General features: G+C 38.5%; 1 protein-coding gene across 1 annotated transcript in view; it reads right to left on the bottom strand.

The window, feature by feature from the left end:
• lsamp (limbic system associated membrane protein) overlaps nt 1–18750 on the bottom strand; it is a 464480-nt gene extending 445730 nt beyond the window's left edge. The window contains exon 1 of the mRNA XM_085245205.1: nt 18444–18750. Coding sequence (XP_085101331.1) covers nt 18444–18507 — 64 coding nt within the window. The 5' untranslated portion in view covers nt 18508–18750. The remainder of the gene's footprint in view (nt 1–18443) is intronic.
• Nucleotides 18751–19448: the final 698 nt, after the last annotated feature.

Genomic DNA, 19448 nt, shown 5'->3' on the forward strand with positions numbered 1-19448 from the left:
CTGTTACACGTGATTTCGGCTGATGTTAATGCCAGAGAAGGTTTTGAACTCTGCAGTTATTGAGTCAGCTAATGACTTTTACACACTCAGTGTTTGGCAGCTTCACTCTAACCTTACATGGTCTGTCACTTTGCAATAACACCTCTTATAGCTAATTGTGGAATATGAAGGAAAGAAGACATTTCATGAACAGGCTATGGATCTGTGAGACCACATGAAAGTGCCACGTACCGAGAACTCACCATCAGTGAGTCCTTTAGAACTGTCTTTAAAGATTATACTTTTATCTTTTTACTTGTCCAAAGACTCAATAAACGCTCCATTTAAAAAATAAATAAATAAAAAATTTTGTGATATATTTTATGTTTCAGGCTTTAACAGGTTAAAATATGACACTCTGGCTTTTACAATTAGGAGTCTAACATAAGCTGTAGCATTAAGAATAGTATGTAAAGTTGTTTAATATTACACTTTAATGTCATGTCACTGTAATGACGTGAGCAACATTATTAGATTCATCCTTCCAATAGCCATGCAAAATATGCACTTAAGTGTGTTGCAGTGCTTTAACAATAATTGTCTCCAGATTATAAGTAGGTACGATTAGTTTAGATCTCTCTTGATGAGTTATAACATATTTAAATTTAAAAAATGAATTTACTAGAACCAATCAGAGACAACCCTGTCCCACTTTTTTTTTAAACTAAAAAACCCCAACACACTTCTATTGATAAGGAATGACATTAAGTTACACTACTTCAAGATACAGCAGAGCATGCATCTGCCGTGTTAACAGAGGGCACAGGTGAGGAGGTACCTAAGGCATTTGCTATAATAAAGACAACCCCTGGTGAGTAAGGACAGAATGATGGAAAATAAGATGCAGTTCAGCCAAATTAACATCAACACATCTCTTCACATCATCATGTCAAATCACACACACTCATCAACACCCTCTGTGGGGTGGATCATATCATAATTTCTCCATGTATTTTACCTGATAATTCTCACTGCTGGATAAGAAAAAAATAGGAATCGACTGTTTATGCTGTAGTTTGTACAGCAGTAATACAGTAGACAACAGTATAATCTCTGATATAATCAACAAAAGCTATAAGCATCACTAATAATGAGACCACAGGGTAATCATTTATCTCCCTGCTATTCCCACCTGGCAGGAATTACCAGCATTAAATCTGTTGTTATCACTTCGGAATAATTAATGTGCAGTTTCGCTGGTCTCGACGCAAACATAAAAGCAAGAACACAAATGTTTAAGTGTCTTTCAGTGTGGCACGTGGCTCAATCTCAGGTTAGTCAGACACTGCAGAGTCCTGGAATAAGGTAAGTAAGTAGCACATCTGGGTTAAGCATCATCATTAACAGTAATAACATAAAGCTGCAAAGAGTAGAACAATTGCTCCAATAATGAGACAAATTGACAGAGTGTACAATGTAATGTAAAAATGTAACAAAGTAACTGTTACTACGAGAAGTTTAATCACCACAAGCTGCAATATCAACCAGATTTATTAATCATTTAATTTTTGCTGTACATCATTTCAATTTTCAGATAAACACATATGAGATAAACAAATGCATCACTTCCAGATGAAATGCTGGAACGTGAAAGCCAGTCTGTGTCACACTCATCTGCCACTACAGGCAGGAATGCTGCTTTAGATATGTTCAGCTACCTCCTTTGGTGCAATAATGAGTTCTACAGTTTCAGATGTCCACATACATATACATACTGTGACCATAAGCAACGTTAATGTGATGAAGAGCAACCTGGAAATCGAACAGTGAGTTGAGACAAACCATGAACACAGCAGCACATCAAAGATAAATCACAATTAAAGATTACAGATGCCAAGATTAATGAAAATTATAACATAAAAGTAATTTAATAGATTAGTCATATTGAAAAAATTAGTACTCGTCCAGCTTGTATCTGTTCTCTATGTTGGTGTTCAGTTAGATACAATAAATTGATAAGAACCGAGTCACCTTACAGTTCCAGGAGCTGCTCATCCATGGAAACGCATGCTGTAAAGCTGCTCACCCACAGATTTTTCACTATTGTTAATAACAGAAAGAACTGAACTGAAAGAATATATTTTGATCCCAAACACTCATATGCATCTCATAGCAGGCTCTATTACTTTTTACTGTAAGCTGATAGGTTAGAAGTGTCTAAATCTTGTTGCCTCACTTAGTAAATCTGGCCTTTCAAGTAGCACATGCTCCCTTACAGACATTGTTAAGCAACAGTTAAACCTGCTTATTTGAATCATTCAATCAAACTTCATTTAGACTTCAACTCTAATTTGCAATCAGCTCATCTTAATTGAGAACAAGCTAAGTCTCCATCTATTATAAAATCAGCTTTTGAACATCCTTAGAATATAAACAACTCAAGAGAAACCAGCCTTGTATTTTCTTAGATAATATGAAGTGGATGAATTAGTAAACTCAACATCTTAACATATCCAAAAGGATCCCAAGTACAGTCATGTGAAAAAGAAAGTACATCCTCTTTTTCTCTAAAGAATTTCAACCAGATCGAGGTCTGGGTTATTGCAACTTTTTTTCAGCCACTCTGTTGTGAATTATCTTCATCACGCAGCATAATTACAAGTATGTCACAAAACAAGGGTGATCTGCAGAGCTGTAGTAACTGCAGAGAAATAAAGTTGATCAGCCATACCAAGAAGGTATGGAAAACGCTTGTTGAAGTTTCGCGAGCACTGTAGTTGTGATGCTTGCTGTGAGAGTCCTGAGAGAGTATATTGTATCTATAATAAAGTATAGAGAAGGTCAAAAGGAATTGCACTGTGTTAGTTGGAAGATGATAAAATAAGGTGGTGGTGAGGTGTGCAGTGGGAGTGATGATTGGGTGGAAGAGAGGAAGAGGACCTAAATAGGTGCAGGTCGCTCTGGAGAGAAGAGAAAAGTCAGTAAAAGCATGACAGAATACATGTGTGAATAAGAAGAAAGCAGGTGAAGCTGGAAAAAGTAGAAGTAGGAGTTTAAATACCTGTAGTTAGCGATTCAAAGCAGTAGACCATACACAGGAGATGTGAAGAACTGAGAGCAGGGAGGATTGAGCAGGTAGAGACGAGGATAGAAGAAAGAAGATAGAAGTCAGAGTGAAAGGGAATGCTTATAAAATGGAAGTGAGACCTGTTATGATGTATGCTGGAACCACCAACATTTTGATGAGTAGATGAGGCCATCTGCTTTACCTCCTGAGATACAGCCACCCAAAACAATGTCTTCTGCTTGACATCGTGCAAACACACGCCTTGATGCTTTATACCAGCAAACGGACAATTGTTCTGGTATTATAGAGGTGCTCATCAAGTAATCAATTACAAGTTTGATTAGCAGTACCTGGCTGCTACTTACACTTTTAATTTCTATAGAATTAGTACGGGTGTATTTAGTTTTACCACAAACTACTTCTGCATTTTGGATTAGTTGTTTTCTTAAAAAAAACATAATGACACGGTATAATATGTTCTGTATGATCAATTTCATGTCTATTTGTATTTTTAACAAAGTACACGGTTAATGCAAAAATAATGTACAGCGGTGGAAATCAACTCCAAACAATCATTAGAAACTCATTTACAAGAACTGTCAGTGGAGTCATGCTAATATGCACGTTATAAAGTGAATTTGAATTTACAAATAGATTTTTTTAAAAGTCCAGCAATTATTTATGGTAGTATAAATTATCCATGAATGGCTATGTAAAGTAGATGAGGAGATCAGATGGAAAAAAATGTGCATTATAAAAAGAGGGAAACCACTAAAGACACCCTGTGAAAGCAGACGTACATACATTTGGTTTTCAGCACAAAAAAAGCCTTTCTTCTCTCAGGCTGGATGGCTACACAGGGTTGCTCATGCCTCCTGTGCAGCATTTCAACCTTCTGAATTTTTGGAGGAACTAATGACAAATTGGAATCAAAGAAACAGAAGTCGGCTGTCAATCTCCATCTATCCCTTGTTCTTCTTCTCTACTTCAATGTGGACATGGAAAAGCAGCAAGACTGTCTGAGAGAGATCACCCTCTTTTAACAGCTGAGACATTGTTATCTGTGGGTAGAGCTGATAGCCTAAGATGAGCTGTTAGGCAATGTGAAAATGTTAAAGATCTGCAACTGAGAGTCTGTTACAAAGCTAATGAATACCTGAGCTAATGAGTGTCTGAGGCTGTGCTCAGAGTTTCACCAAGCCCAAACATGTGGCTTAAAGTGTCTGGCTAAAATCACATCAAGGCTATTTTGTGGTATTGTAAATACAAGACTCTGAAAATAAAATACACCCCCTGAAACTTAATCTTACATTATGATTTTGTCTAATCTAAATGAAGGCTACCATTTAAATTCTTCACAAAATACCTTTGTTGTCATTGCTAATGTCATTACTAATTTTGTTGCAGGACAGGGTCAAAATGATGCCCACTAGCTGTTGTAGAGGATTTAGAAAGTGTCTCGTGTTTGTGTATACCCCAAATTAATGCAAAATTACATGTGCAGAAAGCAATGTGCAAATTCATTGAATACAATATTTTACATTTTTTTTTATTGTTTTATACTTATTCGTGCTTGATAATGCCTGAAGTCAAATACTGCTACTCCTACAGAGAAGTCAGGATTTAATCACAGCACAACAGCAGTTGCATTTTTTTGTTCTCAGGTTCGGGGATTTGGATTTTCACACAAAAATAAATCTTTTTTTTGCTTCTACTAGCAGCACGAAAAAAGAAACCTAATAAGTTACATTCTCCTTTTTCATGAAAATGTTTTATTTAAGTATCAATCTTGCAGAGGTTATTTATAATTCTGAAAATGTATAATGGATTTTCATATTATCTGTCTATAATTGCGCTCTAATTGTCTCTCCTGAAAAATGAAACCCAATCCTAATGAGACTTCCTTCCGTATCTTTCTGACATGAATGTCATATTTTGTGAAAGCTCCACACCTGTTTTCCCCCACTTGTCGTAAACAATGTGATAATGTTACAAATAATTAAATGTGTCCATTTTATTTACTGATGAATAGGACAAAGAAAAGCTAATTATCACTAATGTGGTTTGTGTCTTGTCAAAAAATTGCAAGACCATGTTTATGTAGAAAGAACCTGGCTTATGTAAATTTACTGCAGCACGCAAGACGAACAAAGATGCCCACCTGTGTTGATATGGCCTACTACCACCAGTTTCTGAAGCCTATTCAGAACTGGAACAATGGAAATAATGAATCATATGCTTGCACGGGGTCATGTTGTTCAGAACTCTATGAGGTTTATCTTCACAGACATCTGGTAAATGAATCAGTTCAATTTGATTTAAATGTTATTTATATACCGACAAATCACAACAACAGCATTCTTCTCGAGGTGATAAATTATCCCAGTTAAACTTAAACTCTTCTGTTAGTCTTAACAGCTCTTAGACATTATTAAACCTTAAGCACGCTTAATGGAAAAACTGATAAGTTTTCTGATTAAAGGCTCCTATGTGATCTAAGTGATATGAACTCACGTTTCATCCCAGAGCTGATTTTTTTTTTATAGTAACTGCTGAGTAACTAGTATTAGATTCACCCTAATAGTAACAGTAGTAACACATATCTACAATGCAATTCTCCTTTTCTACGGTACTGCAGGTTCCTGCTCTTCTGTTTCACATAAGTGTGAATGTATATGTGTGACTCTGCATGCAGAGTGCTGCTCAACAGCATCATTAAGCTTCTTGACTGTATAAATCTAGTCTGTTATAACACCCACACATCATGTAGGATGGCTATAAAAGACGCCTTACCTCGCATGCAGCACGGAGTGACAAACATCCATTTATTTCCTCTTCCTCAGTGTATGATCCTCTCTGCTGAAAGTATTTTCTCGTTTTTTCCTTTCCATCTACAAATTATGGTATTCGGCATCCTGACATGTGCTAAAATACTGGCTGAAAGCTAAGTGTGTTTTCAGACTTGCTTAGTGTGTTATCTGAATCTGTTTGTTCCAGTCATGTAGGTCCACTAACTATGCTCTCACTGTCATCCAGACTGAGCTACTGTAGAATCTCTGTTTGTCAGCCCAGTACGATTGGCATTACACCGCAGGCAAAATCCAATCGGGCATGTTTGGACAGAGGAAACGTCAGGATTGCAACTGAAACTAATCACTGCATTTGGCTTTGATCACAACAGCGTGTGCAGAGTGTCCAGCAGAATTTGCAGCAATTTTCACACAGACTTGTTCACAAATGTGACCAGTTTATGTCCAGCTCTTACTTCTGGGCTTTATAAGCCACTGTTAGGCATCATTAAGACCTGTTATTATGGTGCTACATATTCAACCAGATTTATTTCTTCGTTTTTGATTAACCAAATGTTTCATTTAAAAACGACTTTTGGCCTAAGTGATGTACTATAAAGCACGTTTCACGGAGCAGATTTTCTTTCTGTTAACACCTAAAATCCCACTCACAGATAATGGCTATCATGACTTTAGTTACTGAATCTCTTTGATAACATTTTTTAAAATCAGGTGCGCTCAGTGCGCTCTCTGCCAGAGAGGCATGTGATACATCATTTGTTTCTTCTGTTGAAAATGTGCTGATCAAGTGCCACCTACTTCAGTCAAGAGGAGCAGTTCAAGTATAACTATGAAGAAAAAAAAACATTACGGAAACATTGATGCTGAAAAAAGCTCGAGAAATAATAGCAATTAAAAAATTTGTTGAAACTCAAAGTATATATCCTCAGTGCTTCTGATTATTTCTAAATTTGATGGCTGCACATTAGAGCTCTTGAAATTGAAATGGTATCCAGACAAAGTACATGTTTTGAGGATTTTTTCAGTAGGATGGTATAAGATTAACTGGTGGGCTGGAGGAAACTGCAAATCAGGACATTTTATGAGAAATAGAGAGTAGAAAAATGGTTTATAAAAGATTTAGTTTCCGGCTCATGTACAGCCCCATGCCCTAATACAGATAGATGGCATCAAAAAAAAATCACATTAAACAGTTTAAAAATCGTTTTCCATTCACTCTGAAACGAGCAAAAAACTGACAAAACAATTAGATTTTAAATGGTTCACCAGTCCATTAATCTTGCCCAATGGTAGAACTGTCTGCACTCTGGTAAACTGCTTGAATCCATCAGCTGAACACAGTATTAGGGTTGTTTTCATGAAGAGGATTAACCAGTTTGAAAGTAGGATTAATAGGAAATAAATGCATGTATATATTTAATGGGTAAACACTTAATTCAGGAATAATGCTATAAAAATCAGTACAGCTGTTTATTGTGAGGAACCAAAGAGATAACAGTCTCAGTAAAATGTTACAGTATTTTGGTAAAGTCATTTTTTTAGCCTATTTTTTAGCCCAAAATGTTTGCTGTTCATTAAATGTTGTATATTTCTATTTACTTTCAGAGCACTTTACTTTATTTTTCATTAATTAAATAAAGAATCGACTAAATAAAAATTTTAATTGCCTTACACTGACAGATTCAGTTGAAGTCACCATAATGAAAGAATTAATCATTTTTAAATGATTTCTGACAGAGTAGTTTTGGATTCCTAGAAAACACAGCATGTTTATTTTATCAGATCTTACAAGATTTCATAACATCTTTAGCATTAGCAGTTAAACTGTAAATTACAGGCAGCAGGTGTGTGTAGGAAACATTGAAAACAAACACTGCTTCTGCTGGCAGTCTGTCATGTATAGAGGCAGGTTTTATTTATGCATGTGTAATATTAATGTAATATTGTGTTAGGTATTCACCAGATACATCAGTGTTACTGTTTTGTACATGAGTGTTAAACACAGTCAGTACAACAATGCAGAAAAAACATTCTTGCTAAACGACCGGGACACATGCTGCACATAATGGATGGATTTTTGCTTTGTTGGGACCTCAATGTACATCAGAACTGCCTTATTAAACAGGCATGGTGGTGGCAGACCATTTATTTACAATGTGAAAATTAAATTTTGTTGTCAGAACACGGGCTAAAATGTTAGGATGATTTCTGAGTAGCCTACTAACATTACTATGAGGTATAACATTCCTTAAATTGCGATTGTGTGAGCATTTATAATGTTAGGCAGCAGTTTACAAGTTTCAAATAAAAAAAAAAAAGGAAAATACTTTGCAAGTAGTTCGAAGTCAATTAAACTCAAACTATTTGCCCAATTCCTGATACGTGTGAACATTGGCATCCTTTAGATGCAGATGAACAGCTGAGACTCATGTCAAGGTGGTCAGGATTCAGCTTTTCATCTGCTTTTAAAGGACAAAGGTCTTTCGAGGATGCCAATGTTCACATTTTGGACAGAGAAAACAAATGGTTTGAAAGAGAAGTGAAAGAAGCCATCTATGTCCACTGTGAACAACCATCTTTGAACAGAAGTGGTATTATTATTATTATTAACCTTTATTTTACCAGGAAAAGTCCCATTGAGATTAAAAACCTCTTTTTCAAGGGAGTCCTGGCCAAGAGGCGACAACATGTTAAAATTAGTTGTGGTGGTGGCTTACGACACCAACTATCTGGCATCTATAATCCACTTTTGAGATCCCTTCCCAGACGCCTTAATGCCCACTCAGATCCTGGGCCATTTGACTTCAGGAAATCAGATGATAGGGTGGGGCTAGGTTTCACAATGAGCTCACCCGAAACCCTGGCTGATTGTGACCCACAACCGTTTTCACACCTTGGCTCGTGTGATTAGGTAGAGGATCAATAAGAGGTCCATGACCCTCTTGGGGACACTCCCATAGGGCTTAAAATCTGTGACTCTCCACCAATTGCTCTTAGAACTGAAGAAGCTTCTCGGATTAGAGGTGAAACGTCTTCAAGGAAACTTAAAGAAGTCCAGACGCTTTTCTTTCCAAGCTCCTTAGACCATCTACAGCTTGTTTTTTGAATTTGTAATGTTACAAGATCTCAATTCCGTGTGACTTTATGCCACAAAGAACTAGGGCGGTTCTGAAGGTAAAAAGGGGTCCAAGCCCATACAAGCCCATGACTTAATAAACCGTGTGGTGTCTGTATACACATCAAGTCCTTTCAGAGCTTACTCTTGTTTGATGAGTACTGATACGCAGTATCAGCATTGATTTGATATAAATACAAATCAATGCTGTATTTGTTTGTATTTGTTGAATATGTGATGTCCATTTTCCTGAGCATTGGTTCCACAGGTTTAAAGTATGCCAGGATATGTTACTTCCTGTTAGTCTTTTTCAAAAACTCCAACCATGGCAGATATGTTATGTCAGAACTAGCAACCTCCTAGCAACAGTTGACTTACTTAAGGTCAGCTCATTTGATAGCTTTGTTAATGCAGATGAAACGAAATGAAATCATAATGTAACTTTGCATAAATGATCTAACACTAATCAAGTGCGTTCACCCAAATAAACAAAATACACAGGGTCGCAAACTATGAATCACACAAGCTACGCTACAGACCTGCAGGCATTCATAATTACATTTGACATTAAAAAGTACTTATTAGAGTGTACATGCAGTGAGGCAAGGAAAACAGAAGCTGCACTTTTTGTTATCTATATATGTCATATACATGCAAGTGATTGATATGGTATGGGTGTTATAAATGGTTAAAAGGTCTTAATTAGGAAAAAATAAAGAGAATTCATGCTTGATGATTGCCTAAAGTCAAAGGGCTTTGATCACTGGAGTGATTATCTACTTTTTACATCTCAAGAGACTTCATTGGAATTAGATATCACAACTAGTTTTGGCCACACAACAAGGCAAAAACAGACATTCCTTATCTTATTTTAATAGGACAGATAAAGTCCACTTTTAGACAGCAAATGGATCTTATCAATAAAGCAGTGACCAAAACACTTATTTTTAAAAGTTGAGAAAAGAATACTTTTCAAAAGATTTATTTCCCTTTTGAAATGATAGAAATTTGTTTTGGCTAGTTAGAGAGAAGATAACAGCTGAAGAGCCTGAAACTTTGTTTGAGTATATTATCTAGAAACCACCGACAGTCAGAGGAAGTGCAGCAATCTTCATCTTCATCTCCAATGACAGATCCACTTCTCTCCCTGTAAACCGTCCATGAAGTCGTCTGCTGGCTAAGAAAACAAATGCGTGTTTGCATGATTCTAATGTCAGTGATTCCCAAGTCACAAAGCCTGGGCCACCAATGATGAAAATATGTCATAATCACTGAAGCACAACTTTTTGCAGCAAATTAAAACTCAGAGAGGAAGAAAATGGTTCTCCCAGCTGTAGACTAGAAAACCTAACAGACAAGATGACATATCAGTGACAGGTACTCTTCAGTGAAGCAAATTTGGGATTACAAGCACCAACGTGAAATCCACTAAACTCGTTTTGGTCACATCGTCAATGATTTAAACAGTCTGTCTGATCTCTGTTCTTTCATTAAAAAATACAATGATGCTAAAGCATCATTAAAGCTCAGGAAAGCCAAGAGCTTTGTTTCATACTGCCAAGGGAATAATGAATGAGCTCTTACTGCATTGTCTCACTTTATTAAACAGGACCACTTATAACTCCTCAGTTATCCTGTTTGCGGCTTTTGATAAATGCAGTATTTTTCAATTTAACTACTTAATATAGTGTAAATATAAACGAGAATCCATACACCGCGCTGGTGATGAATTATTACTCACATTTTAGCAGCTGGCCTTGTTAGAGGGAGACAGAGTAGGTGGAACACAAATCTACCTGAGTGATTAAAATTGATGCTCAGCAGAAGATAAATAAGGCTAAGACGAAACAAGATGGTGGATGTAGCAGGTGGTGGTGCAGACGTAGCTCCGACTTTTCAAACGGTCACAAGCGGTAAAACCAGAGATATATAAAACAACTGATGGAAGGGTAATTGTAGAGGATGAACTACTTAATTTCATTGCTGTAAAAAACTTTAAGTCAGGATGAAATTGTGTTGTTGGCCACGAACACATTTGAATCCGAGGGGATTGAAGCCTCCAAGAAAGTTTTAATAATAATAATAATAATGGATTGGATTTATATAGCGCTTTTCAAGGCACCCAAAGCGCTTTACAATGCCACTATTCATTCACACACTGGTGGAGGCAAGCTACGGTTGTAGCCACAGCTGCCCTGGGGCAGACTGACAGAAGCGAGGCTGCCATATCGCGCCATCGGCCCCTCTGGCCCACACCAGTAGGCGGCAGGGTAAAGTGTCTTGCCCAAGGACACAACGACCAGGGCAGAGAGCCCGGGGATCGAACCGGCGACCTTCCGGTTACAGATACGCTTCCCAACCCCCTGAGCCACAGTCGCCCCCCTGAGCTCTGCCCCAGTACCTCACAGCGGTGCGTTGGATATAAAGGACAGCATAAAGACGCCAACAATATTAGACTCCGTCTTAAAGTGCTGAATGAGTGTGGGGAGAATATCCCAAGATTTGTCTTTCATCATCTGGATGATTTGCCGCCTGTTACATACTCCAGCATGGATGTGTGTTGTCTACTACGGCGAATGGACCAGCTGTATGCTGAGGTGGGTGCTTTAAAACATGTAGTTAAACTACAGGCGGATGTCTGAGAGCAAGTTATGACCGATGCTGTGGAGGTCGACCAACGTGTGACTGCTCTTGAGTGTTGGCCTGAGGTACCGGCTGAGCCTGTTACTCTGAATGGGGTCGGGGACCGCTTCCCACTTTCCCCTGGGGAAACACGCAGAGAAGCGGTGGGGGAGTCAAAATAAAGGCGGCCCGCGCGGAAGGCAGGGAGCCGGAGCTTTGGCTGCTTCAAGGACTGGGACAAGCACAGTGTCAGCTTTTTGTCCGGAGATGTTGCTATGTGGTAAAGATCGGGCTCCGACGACAGCCTCAGGTCGTAATATGGAAACTACAGCAACAACAGAGGATCCCGTTGAGACAGTACTTCTTACATGCTCCCCACAATAGAGTAAAGTTGTGAAAAATGGCAAGTCTCGTCACAAGCTGGAGAAGATTAATCCGGGTTCAGGAATGCATGCTGCTACTACTGGACACAATAAGAGGCCTGGACCTGTATCGATTATCGGCACTGGAGCTGTGAGTACAATCAGAACTGTGAAAACTAAATTGGTGAGCGTGTTTGCCACTAAATTTGCCCTGGATGTAGATGCAGAAACTCTTGCTCTGTATTTGAGAGAGAAACTCAAAAGAGATGTGACCTGTCAAAAAATTGCTAGTAAACGTAGCAGGTTCGGCTCTTTCAAGGTTACTGCTGAATGTAATGATGTGGGTGAAATGTACAATCCTGAACTCTGGCCTGAAGGGGCTCTGGTCCGGCGTTTTTATGAACCTCGTAAGCCCGGTACGGTGGTGCCAAGCACAGTGGATCCAGCAGGGGAGATAACGGCGCCTTCTGGTACCAACGTATCAACATGAAGATGTCTATTCGGGTATTATCTTACAACTGTCGTGGTCTACGTTTGTGACAGAGTGCAGGGGATAAAGCTCGACGGATTGTTGTGGACAGTCTGCTTGCAGATTGTGACATTTTATGCTTGCAAGAGACATGGTTGTCCAAACAGGACTTGGGAAAACTTAACTGTCTAAATGCAAGTTTTTTGGGAGTGGGGGAATCAACAACTGATCTCAGCACAGCTATAGTCAGAGGTAGAATACCTGGAGGGGTATTAAACTGGGTATTAAAACATGCTAGTTTGAGGCTAGCTCCTCTTCTAGCACTCTGTTTCACTGGGTTTATGATTCATGGCATATTACCAGACTCAATGCTGTGTATTTTACTGGTACCAGTTATGAAGGACAAAGCTGCAAAAGTGAGCTGTTTGGATAATTAAAGGCCGATTGCACTCGCCAGTATTTTGTCTAAGGTGTTAGAAAGAATCTTGTTTGACAGAGTTAGTGTGTTCATCTCTTAATAATCAGTTTGGCTTCAAACCAAAGCACGGCACTGACATGTGCATATATGCACTCAAGGAAATAGTCAGTTTGTATAGGGCTAAAAATTCATCTGTCCTCATGTGTTTCATTGATGACTCTAAGGCTTTTGATCGAGTGAACCACAGAAAACTTTTTGATAAACTGAAGAGACGGGGAGTTCCTCAATACATCGTGAGGATTCTCTCTTACACTCATAAGAACATGCAGGTTAAATGGAGAAGCAGTATTCCTGCCCCCTTTGGTGTCAGCAATGGTGTTAGACAGGGTGGGATTTTGTCTCCAATTTTATTTAATCTATGTGTTGATGATTTGTCCATACAGCTGAGAGCCTGTAACACTGGGTGTATATTAGGTAAAACATTGATAAATCATCTTATGTATGCAGATGATCTGGTTGTTTTTAGTCCAAGCAGTGCTGGGTTACAGGATCTTCTCAATGTCTGTACTGAATATGGTGTGCAATATGACATGAAGTACAATGCTGTTAAAAGTGCTGTTTTGATATGTAGAACCAAGCAGGATAAACAACTAAATTTCCCTTTGTTTAAACTGGCACAAAAAAAGTTCATAAAAAGGTGAAATACCTCGGTCACTTTATTACTGAGCAAATGAATGATGATGATGACATATACAGACAACGGTGTAAGCTCTATGTGCAGGCAAATACTATTGCACGCAAATTCAGCTTTTGTTCACTTCCAGTTAAAAAAAGTTTTGTTTAAAGCGTATTGCACACCGCTATATACTGCCCCCTTGTGGTCATCCTACAAACAATGTAGCATGCAGAAGCTGCATGTTAGATTAGATTTAGATTAGATAGAACTTTATTAATCCCTCGGGTGGGTTCCTCTGGGAAATTCGATTTCCAAAAAAGCACAGCACCGACAGAAGTTACAGAGTTACAGAATATTATATATATATATATATATATATATATATATATATATATACACACACACATATATATAAATACAGAGACAATATAAATAAAATATACGAAGGGGATAAATAGAATAAATAGGAATAAAAATAAAAATCGTATAATTATGTTGCATATAATTATACGATGAGAATCCTTTGCAGGATACCTAGAAGGGGTAGTGCCAGACAGATGTTTGTAGCTGTGGGTGTTTGGACTTTTAAAGCACTTTTAAGAAAGTTAATGTTCAATTTTAGAGAACGACTGGATGGTTCGAGTAACAGTATAATTTTAGCACTTACAGATCTGACAGTGAGTAGTACCCGTTACTCATCCAGTCTGAGAAAGCACTGGTTGAAGTGCTTGTGTATTTATTGATTTCTTTTAAGTAATTGTGTTTTATGTATATTATGGTTTTATATTTTTACAAATGCTTTATATATATATATATATATATATTTTTTTTTTTTTTTTTTTTTGGGGGGGGGGGGGGTTGGGGGGGTGTTGTGTGTTTCTTCTGTCTTGTTTTTATGGACATCAAGTCTGCTAAGAAAGATTGATTGATTGATTGATAAATACTTGTTAACTGAAGAAAGTAGCTGAGCTGATTACATAATTACGGAAAAGGGCAAATATACACATAAAATTCAAAGTCTTTCCCAAAAGCCCACCCCACATTCATGCAAGTATATTATTTCATGAAATTGGTTTATCAGGCGGTCTGGTTCATTGGCTGCACTTTGAAAAGCCGGCAGCAAACAGTGTCAACATCCAAATCAATTGAAGTCACAGCAGATGACAGTTTTAAAGTAGCTTTGCAGAGAGATGGCTATCACTGCTCCCCTCAGAGGAAACAATGGCTCAGCCTGCAGTCAATGATTTTACTGTCTGTCATGCGCATGCAGCACTGGGAAAATAATTCCAGTAGAGGTCTAGATATAAACAAAGAAAGGATGGCTTTGGTCGACAAAGATTTTTTCAAAAAGCCACTAAGGGACAATAAGGAGCTCATGAGAGAATGAGAGAAATGTTGAAGGGGAGGGAAAGAGAAAAAAGAAAAACTTTGACAGCTTACTAACTCGTAGTTTAATGTAAGAGATAGTGACAGGAATCCTAACTATAGATATTTTATCTTTTCTTTTTTTGCCCCTCACTCGTGCAGTTCAGGTTTTCAACAGGTAAAGTCATTATTTTCTAGGAGTTCGGAAAATACAATCCAAGTCCACTCAAAAAGCTCAGACACTGTGCAAAATTTGAATAAAACCAGAATGCAGTGATTTACAAATCTTGTAAACCCATGATTGAAAAAAACTTAAATTGAATAATTGAACCTTTTTAAGAAAAATAGTTGTTTATTTTGACTTTGATGGTGGCAACACATTTCAAAAATGTTGGGATGGGAGTTTTCTGCTGTAGAGAAATTAGAATTATCTTGCTGAAATATGCAAGAGCGTCACTGAAAAACATGTAATTGGAAATGGAGCATATGGTCCTGCTCCTCTTTAGTCTGGAGGATGTTGTATTCATGTTTTCCAAAAAGAATTAAACATTTCGATTCATCTGACCACAGAAGGATTTTCTAGTTCCCCTCAATGCATTTTAAATGTGCTTTGGTCCAAAGCAAACGGCAGCATTTCTTGATCATGTTCCAATATGGCTTTTTCTTTGCGTGATAGACATTTGACCTGTATTTGTGGAATGCATGGCACACTGGGTTGTTTCTGAACATGTTCCCGAGCCCGTGGAATCAGGTATGGGTCAATGACAGAATCATACCTCATTTTTTGTGCGGTGCCACCTGAGGGCCCAAAGATCACAGGCATCTAACATTGATTTTCATCCTTGTCCACTGGGCACAGAGATTTCTCCAATTTTAAATCTTTAAATCAATTTTAAATTCAAAATGAATTCATATTTTGCCCGAACTGCTATATTTTCTTTTTGGTTTTGGTCTGTCGCTGCTGTATAGTAGAGGCTAATGTCAAGCTGTATTCATAATACTGTGTTCATCATCTTCAGTATAGCGTAGTCCCATACTTGTGGCTGTAACCTGCGGCATAATCTTACCTACAGCATAGCTTACACTGTTGACCACATCGCGACCTGACTTGCACCCTCCTAAACATGTAACTACAAACTGTGGCAACCCACGCCACAGCTAGTGTGATTGGTCTGCATGACAGTAATAGCAAAATTATAATGCTTCAGTGAACAGAAAATACAATAGGCAGTGATTACATCTGGCTTCTTCACAATGCTAACATAATAATTCTGCTAATGTAGACATATGCCAATTTTTATTCATAGCACTGACAATCTTTCTGTAGACTGACTCAGTTCTGAAGACTTCTTTCTTCCCACAGTAAAAAGGGAACTGTTTTTCATTACTTATTAGTTGCAAACTTTTTAACCTCCTAGGACCTGGCATCCACATATGTGGACATCACATTTTTGGTTATTTAGACCCAAATACTCAATTTTGCTCTACAAGGGCCTGATATCCACTTACAAAGACATTATACTGCTACTGTTCTATCGAAATTTTAAACGAATATCCTTATTTGTGGCTCTCATTTTTCTTAGAAGCAAAAATGGGTAAAAAAAAATAAATCTGGTAATTCTTTGTTTTTACATTCATCGGACCCTAATCAGCCCAAATATCAAAGATAAATTAAAAATGCATGCCGTGGAAGAGTTCGGGTCTTAGGAGGTTAAAGATTCTGCAATTTTATAAGATTTTACTGCTATGTGCCTCAAGTCATCCACACAAACCCAGCAATACCCCTTGAGGTCCCGTGTCAATGCTGTGATGAGTCAGAACATTTTTTGCAGGTGTATCGACACAATGTTAGCCAGGTGGTTTTTAGTACCGTCGCTGATCATTAAACATGCTCAGCATGTACCAAAATACTGCAAAAACTCTAAAAGTGTAAGTATGTCATGCTGCAGTGGGCGGCACGCATCCATCAACCACTTTCTTACACCATCCATTTTTTTAACTGCTTATCCAAGTTTGAGTCTGGGTCACTTGACAAAAGTCAAATGATAAGGAGGGTTACACTCTGGGATGGACACATCAGTTTCAGTCTATCACAGAGCTGAGACACAGAGACAGGAAACCACACACTCTCACAGTCTACGTATGGCCAATTCAGAAGTACGAGAATGTTTTTGGCCTGTGGAAGGAAACCAGAGTAACCAGAGGACACCCACACAAGCACACGGAGAACATGCACACACTGACACACAGAATTGTCAGTGAATGTTGTTTCATTTTAGAGGAGAATACAATGGTTTTAAAAGAAGTAGGTTGTTTGTTTATCCATATATACTTGCTTAAGTATGGATGGATGTTTCCATACTGTCTTCAAGCCAGGAAATCATTTTCTTCCATCAGCAGATCAATGAGTTAAGTGCTAACGCCCCTGAAATATAATACCAATCAACAATTCATAAGCTTTTTTTTGCTTGCTTTTGACTGACATGCACACATTCCTCAGCATCTGTGGTCCTGCCAAAAAAGAATTTGCTGCGGGTGAAGCTAATCTATGCACATAATTGGAAGGCAGCTTTGTAGGTGATGGAGGTCTTGGTTCTCTCAGTGGTGTTCATCCTTAACACTTCAGCACGTGCCTTGGTTTAAACAGAAACGTGTTAACTGCTCTTACTCACTGACTATCACCTTTTAATTCTTCTTCTTCTTCTTCTTCTTATTATTATTATTATTATTATTCCAGCTGACTGTTAAGTATTTGATAATATTTTCTTACCTAAAAATGTTTTTCTCGTCAGTTCAGACTAAGCAGCTTCTGTCACCACTCTCTTCCTAAATTCCTTTAGTGCCGATCTGCTCACAGTCTGGAGAGCATCATTAGTTAAAGCCGGCATTTAATTGCTAAAATAGACAAGCGAGAAGACACGAAAACCAATCTCCCCTTTAACTGCAAACATACTATCCTCTTTTACTCGTTTTCTACCACACACTGTTTTGTTTTTTCCCTTCCTCAACAGTCCACATGAATCACATATCCACAGTAATGGGCTCATTGCCACGATGAGCGCAGTGCCAAAAAGACTGCAAAGGATCATAAACGAATGATCCAAACTGATCTACAGTATGCGTCACTACAAAACCACAACTGTTGAGCTGACAGTCCAGCACCCTCCACGTTTCTGCAATGCTCTACTCCCCTGCTGAGGAGACTCAAGTGAAGCTGTCAGGGGTATCAGCCTCCAGTGCTGCTCTTTTCTGTGTCACAGGGCGCTACTGCGCGCTCACTGCTGTCAGCTCAGCTCCGAGACACTCACCACTAACTTTATTCAGACCAAACGGCGCTCTGCTGTAACAGTAAAAGTGAGAAGCTTCACCGCGAGGACTCCCCACTTCTCTGCCCTGTCAGGTGTTTCACAGGAAGGGAAGTCTCTTCACATACCTTCATAACTCGAGTCAGCACCGGACGGACAGACGCACATTAAATATCCACTGTTGATGTCATTTTCCTCTTAACTCCAGTGATTCCTAGCGGGAAACCAAATGAAAAGAATAAAACGGTCCCTTGCCTTGAAATCCAAAGAGGAAAGCGACGCCGGCGATCCACGCGGTGTGTATCCAGAAGTAAGCCATGGTTTCCTTCACTCAGGTGCAAAAGCTCCGCGCTCCTCCAGATGAGGCTCCGTCTCCAGCGGTAAGTTTCCCGACGAGAAAGCGCTGCAGATGAAGCCGAGCGGAGGAAGAAATCCCAGCCTGAGCGGAGCTGATGAGTAGGAGAGCCTGAGACCGTCACTGATTCTTCTGCTACCTTTGCGCGGACATTAGCGACCCCTACCGAGAATCTTCCATCTCACCCACGTTACAGTCACCCCGGTGGCTCTCACTTTGAGGCGGCACTACAGCTATGATCCAAATATTTTACAGGTATTCACAATTTTAGATATGAACTCAAAAAGAAGGATGTCCTGTATTTCATCCCTTCATACTCACATCTCTACATGTATTCGTACTGTATGGATTAAGGCTATCATGTGGCTTCATATGGTACAAAATATATAGACACTATAAACAGATACGCAATATTAATACGATATTTTATGTGACCGCCTGTACTGTAATTGCAGCAGGCTGTTCCGAAATCTTTAAAGAGTACAGTAGTTTTTTTGGTTTTTTTAAATGAGTTTGGTTCTTTTTTCTGGATGCAAAATAAGACCAGGACTTTCATTCTGAAATCAGACAAGTCACAGCCACAAGGCAAAGAAGAAATTACATCGCGTTGTTTGTAATTTCGCCTCTGTAAATCACAAAAACTACCAACATGTGACTGAAGTACAACAAAACTATCCCACTGTGCTGACATTCAGATGCAAAGTTGCAACACTTAAGTCCAAATATATAAAGACCTCACTGCACTCAAAGCTTTTCATCAACTGACTTTTTTTCTAGACCAGCTCATTGTTTTATAAATGCAGAGAAATTAGCAAAAAAAAAAAAAAAGTCTACATGTTTAATGTCACAGTATTAATTTGTGTCTCTGCCATCCTGTACAAGACTCACTTGCTTGGAGCTCCGTG

This window comes from Mchenga conophoros, linkage group LG14 (assembly GCF_057382185.1).
Source record: "Mchenga conophoros isolate Kocher_MC1m ecotype Shallow Benthic linkage group LG14, M_conophoros_male_GT1.1, whole genome shotgun sequence".
NCBI lineage: Eukaryota > Metazoa > Chordata > Actinopteri > Cichliformes > Cichlidae > Mchenga > Mchenga conophoros.